Genomic DNA, 5,342 nt, shown 5'->3' with positions numbered 1-5,342 from the left:
GGTTTGCAGATAAGACAAATAGCTCATATGTGATTTATAAACTGAAAAATGGCAATTGAGAAATAAAATCAATTGCAAACGCAAACAGGTGCGGAAAAACAAAAACTAACTTTGGAATAAATTGACTTTTCACCAATGTCGGGTCATTTTCGTCATATTTGATTGTAGAAGGTGATTGCCGGGGTAGATTTTTTTATTTATGAAACTGACAGGTTCCTAATTTTTACAGGAAACAATTTCTTTTGTGAATTTCGGTCTTAGATTTTATTTGTGGATTTTTTGTTTATATTTCGATCAAATAATTATTTTTAATAAAAGGTGGTTGAGTTTTTGGTAAATTTGCCTATTGATTCACTATTTCAAGTTTTATTGCGTATCGCAAAATCAAGCACTTAACGATAGTCAATCACTCACAGTTTTGAATGTTTTTCTCTATCTTACACTAATTCCTTGCTATATTTACTTTGCTTCTGTCTACTGAAGGCAGCTCTTCTTTGTATTTATTTACTGTAAAAAAGTATTCATACACTAAGAATGTTTATCTACATTTGAAACTCAAATCCAAGAAAACATGTGAGGCATACGTAGCTCAATCCAATTAGAGTTTACGGGTCTATGTTATAAACCACAAGAAAAATGTTAAAAGGGACATTTTTTACAATATAACAGTGTAAAAAGTCATGAAAGAAAAATGACCAAAAACCGTAGTTATATTGATAAAAACGGTGCGTCATCAACAAAAAACTAACACGACGTTCTCGATCCAAGACAACTAGGGGCCAGACGGAGCTGCAAGCGAGCTGATAGTCTGGACAAATTTCGGTCGCGTCGCTTCATCTGGCCGGAATTGCGTCCGTTCGGTCTTGCACTTGCCAGTTTTTGGTCAGGTCAATACCTGATTTTGGTCTGTTGGGTCTGGCCTATACACATACTTCATTTTCTTTGGTCTGGCAACTGCCTATACCTTGGTTTCTTAGGTCTGGTCAATGCCCCTTTTTTATATTCAAGTAAAAAAGCTTTTTCAGTTTTTGAACCACTTTGTAGAGGTAATAGCAGGACAGTTAGTTCGAATGAAAACTCAAATACAATCTAAAAACTGTGCAGGTAAAATTACCTGAAAAATTCCGGTAATTTATCTTGAACTGTTCACGACTTTTGGCGTTTCTGCAAGCTACCTGAACAGTACCTGAATGTAACAGCAAATTCAGCTAAAATTACCTAAAAAAACAGGCAGTGCTCCCGCACAAACTACCTGTAATTTACCTGCACCGGACAAATTAAGGATAAATTAGATGCACATTTTATCTTAATTTTTCATGTAATATACTCTCACAGCAAGGGTACTCTGAGGTTTAATTTGGGTCAAAATCACAAAACTTTTTCTGTTCACCAGTACTTTTTTTCAAATAAAAATTCCCTGCCCAATTCACAAGTCCCAGATTCAAAATTGAAATTTTGCAGTGTTTAAGAAGTAGTTTAATAATGAAGAAAATAAAAATTACAGTTCATTTCATTCCAGCTTGGAACAAATCATATTGAAACTCCACGAAATGTTCTTTGCTGTAAAAAATGATGGCTTACATATTATTATTTCAAAATGCAGTTTTTCTGGAAATTTTTTGCTTCTAATTTATGCCATGAATTGAAAAAATTACAAGTATCCTGAATGATGTGTAGGCAAGTAATTTTGGGGTACAAAATGCTGGTAAATTTTACCGGCACATGGCCCTACCTGTATATTATTCACGGAAACTCACATATACCTTTTTTTGTGTACATATACATATTCAAGGCTTAGCCCTTCCTCTGCAAAGAAAATATTTAAATCCTGAAATGACCATTTTTGTAAGCAGGATCTGATTTTAAGCATCTTTGCAACGTAACTTTAGGCGATTGAACAAACACCGAAATAAACACCAACAATTGATTACTGAAAACTGCATAGTTCTTGGATTTGACAGTTTTTTTTATTAAAAAAGCAGTCAAAATAGTTCAAGGTAATTTTCGGCCTCGAAAATTGAAACGCATAAACTATTTTTTTTATGTGGTACAAAACTTTTTGATGTGATTGGCAGGGGTCTATTCAGCCTGGCTCAGGGTCCGAGTCTGACTGGTTTGTGCCATGGTTTCGTTTGGGTCTGTTAGGTCAGATCCTCCCTCGCGACCCAAATCCGTCTGGCTCATACCCAATTCCATCTGGAAAATCTGATTCACAGACTTCATCTTGGGAAAACTATCAACCCAACTGCTTTTTCATTCCCAGATCTCATTTCGGGCTTTTTGATTTAATGGCAATAGACAAAATTCATAGTTTTAAAAATTTTGTTCAGTACCAACATAATCATATCAATCCAATTACATCATGATAATAAATTCAAAATGTTGACAGAAAGATTTATGCACAGTTGAGCAAAGTTAAATTTTTTTCTAAAAGTCAGGCGTAAACAGATATGCAAATTTGTTCAGTTATGTATCACAATCGCAGTCGATGATTAATAGCATCCTGATGGATCCAATATCTGAATATCAGTTGGCAAAAGTTTGTAGAGGGCGTATTGGATATAATTAACGGCGTTTTGTATCATTTCAGGTACGCGAGAGAAATCACAAAAAATAATGAATAAAGATTGACAATGAGAAGGTATATCACACCCACAAACCAGTCGATTTTAGTGATAGGCGAATACTTTCCCGTTTGTTCGAGAAATCTTTTGTTTCGAATCCACTCCAGCCAAGACTCTTTAGCTCTTCGCTCTTTCTCTTCCTCCCAATCTTTCGAATGGTTCACTTTGTTGTTTTCTCCAGGGTGTTCGTCATTAGCATCTTCATCGTCCCCTCGCCTGTTTTCGTACCAGTCGTGTGCGTTGATAGACAGAGCTGCAAGTATGATGGCAAGAGTGGATAGTATGATGGAGTTTAGGAAGTAGTTTCCCACGTCTGGGAAGGTGCGGGATGTCTCGGGTATGTACTCGGTGACTATCATGAGGTTGACACAGAGGGCGAGGGTGAGGGTGACCCCGTACCCAATCCTCTCCCCACAGTCCACCGGCAGGAAGAACACCAGAGCAGTCACTCCCAACAACAGTGCATTCGGCAACAACAGGTTCTTTGTGTAGAATGTGTTCAGGCGTTCGAAAACAAGCTCGTATTGAAGATGGCTGAATCTTTTTTCTTGAAAATAATCCTCCAGACGTTCACAACTTGTCTCTGAATCAACAAAAACAAACATTTAAACGCTCCTTTTTGAGCAATCACCTATCGAATTTTTACCCCAAAAGGATGTAAGATTTAGGGTTTTTTAGCCAGTTCCTCGCAAAACTCTTGCATCATTTTGGGGGTAATGGGGGGTAATTCGATGCTGTGGGAGGGGGGTAATGGGGGTAATTTTATATATTTATTTGTTTATATATTTATTTGATAGCTCATAATAGAACCCCTTAGTCTTTGTTCCATTTGATCTCCTTTAGAAAATTGACAAAATCTCAAGGCTTTTGTGTATATGAAGACTGAAATTTTGTATTATAGCAATTACATGTGATCTGTTGTCTTTGTTAGATGGGTACACAAATCGAAAAGTGAAATTCTCAATCATTTAATTTGCAATTTTTAAGTGTGTTATAAGTTTTATTATTAATAAATGTCGTTGTCTTATTGAAGTTTCTCCTAAAGTGACCAATTTTTGCGCCCCCATGCTTTTTGAAGTTGAAAAAAATTTTACAAATATAAAAAATTGTTTTGTAAAATATTGTTGTCCAATTAAACCTAAATTTGGTAATAGAAGCAAACCTCGAAGAACCCATTGGGTATGTTCGGTGTAGGATAAGACATCAACTGTGTCCTTCTCACAGAAGATGTCAACTTCGTCAGCTGTGTGCTGCCATGGTCCATACGAGATTGTGCACCTTTGCGTGTCGTAGGGGAAATCTCGCACATCCATCGAACAGGTGGAAGTCAACACCACTGGCTGGAACCACATCGCGTTCCCTTCATTCCTACCCAATAATAAAATCCTAATTATCACCCATATTTCAAACACATCTACAGTATTATAAACCCGAGTCAGAAACAGTTATTTCTTCAAATTAGACTCTTTCAACTGGTGCGTGAAGATAAATAACGAATCGGAGCCTATTTTTCCATTTTGATTCTCCGGCGATGAGGAAAAAAGCAAAAGTTCATATCTGATCATTTGAATAATCATCAAGAGTGATTTGTTAGACAATGAAAAACATTAAGATGAACTCAACTACTTACGTAACTTTGATAGGAATCGCATCCTCGTACATATTCGGATCATATGAGTTAACGTCATTGAATGGGAAAATGTCTGGTCTCCAAACTGTATTCATCTCAAATCTCAGAACACTCGCGTCACCACTGTCGGCTAGGTTCCACTGTAGAATTTCATCCGTCCAGAATATGCGTTGCCATAGCAACGTTGTCATGGTTTCTGCTTTTACGTCAAATCCTGCCAGACGGTAGAGTGAGACACCAAAAGTTACGTTGACTGGTGTCTGGGTGGACTTGACAGGTCGGATGAACCGGCTGTACCCATCCAGCAGAGACTCCTGGACAGATGTCTTTTTATAGTAGTCTGCAACTTCTTCATCGCACAGGATTAGAGGAAATAGGACTGATGCCAGCAAAATTTTGCACACCGACATTTTAGGAAACAAAGTTACCAAAATTTTGAAATTGAGGAACCTACTGAGGAAAAATTTGGTTCCAAAAACTGAGTAACCAGGTCAGTAAACTGTTTGGCAGATTGGCAGATTTGAAACTGACTGTATTCACGTTGAGTAATTTTATTTTAAGTTTTCTTTGATTTGGTTATGTTATCTTGTTGAAATAATCTCATTGTCAAATGGAGGAGGGATCGGTAGAACACGATTTTGAACAAACAAGTTTGCAATGTTATCAGCCAAATATTGATAAACGTGCCATGAACATGTCATGTCACTAATGAAAGTATATTTAGACTTCAACTGTTCGAGAAAAACATTTTGATAAGATTATAGTCTGAGATGATTCAATATTTAAGTACCGCAAAGTTATATTTATCCGAGAGGCATAAGAGAACAATAGCGAACATGATTTTACAAACCGACCCCGATAATGGACAAAACCACAATTTCAGCTTCTAAAGGCAAAATTTTGGCACTTAGGGCAATCTTCGGGAATTGATGGTTGTCAAGATCGCGTCAATGTCTCCAAACTGACATATTTTGATTTGCAGTGTCAGGACAGGTCTTACATTTTAGGACATTCCTTTTATATAAGGTTTGAATTATTATTTCATAAACGGTCAGCAATAAATCCATATCTTCTATCAAGCAAATTTC

The 5,342-nt window shown here is 36.7% G+C and overlaps 1 protein-coding gene across 1 annotated transcript; it reads right to left on the bottom strand.

Annotated features, from left to right (window-relative positions):
- Positions 1 to 2,299: 2,299 nt before the first annotated feature.
- LOC142342187 (neuronal acetylcholine receptor subunit alpha-3-like) lies at positions 2,300 to 4,824 on the bottom strand. Its single transcript, XM_075393413.1, has 3 exons — positions 4,255 to 4,824; positions 3,787 to 3,992; positions 2,300 to 3,207 (listed from the first exon to the last, which is right to left on the bottom strand). Exons 1-3 carry the CDS (start codon positions 4,662 to 4,664, stop codon positions 2,582 to 2,584), a joined length of 1,242 nt encoding a protein of 413 aa, XP_075249528.1. The 5' UTR covers positions 4,665 to 4,824; the 3' UTR covers positions 2,300 to 2,581.
- Positions 4,825 to 5,342: the final 518 nt, after the last annotated feature.

The sequence above is a fragment of the Convolutriloba macropyga genome, chromosome 7 (genome assembly GCF_964194025.1).
Source record: "Convolutriloba macropyga chromosome 7, txConMacr16.3, whole genome shotgun sequence".
Classification (NCBI taxonomy): Eukaryota; Metazoa; Xenacoelomorpha; order Acoela; family Convolutidae; genus Convolutriloba; species Convolutriloba macropyga.
This window is presented reverse-complemented; position numbering and strand designations above follow the sequence as displayed.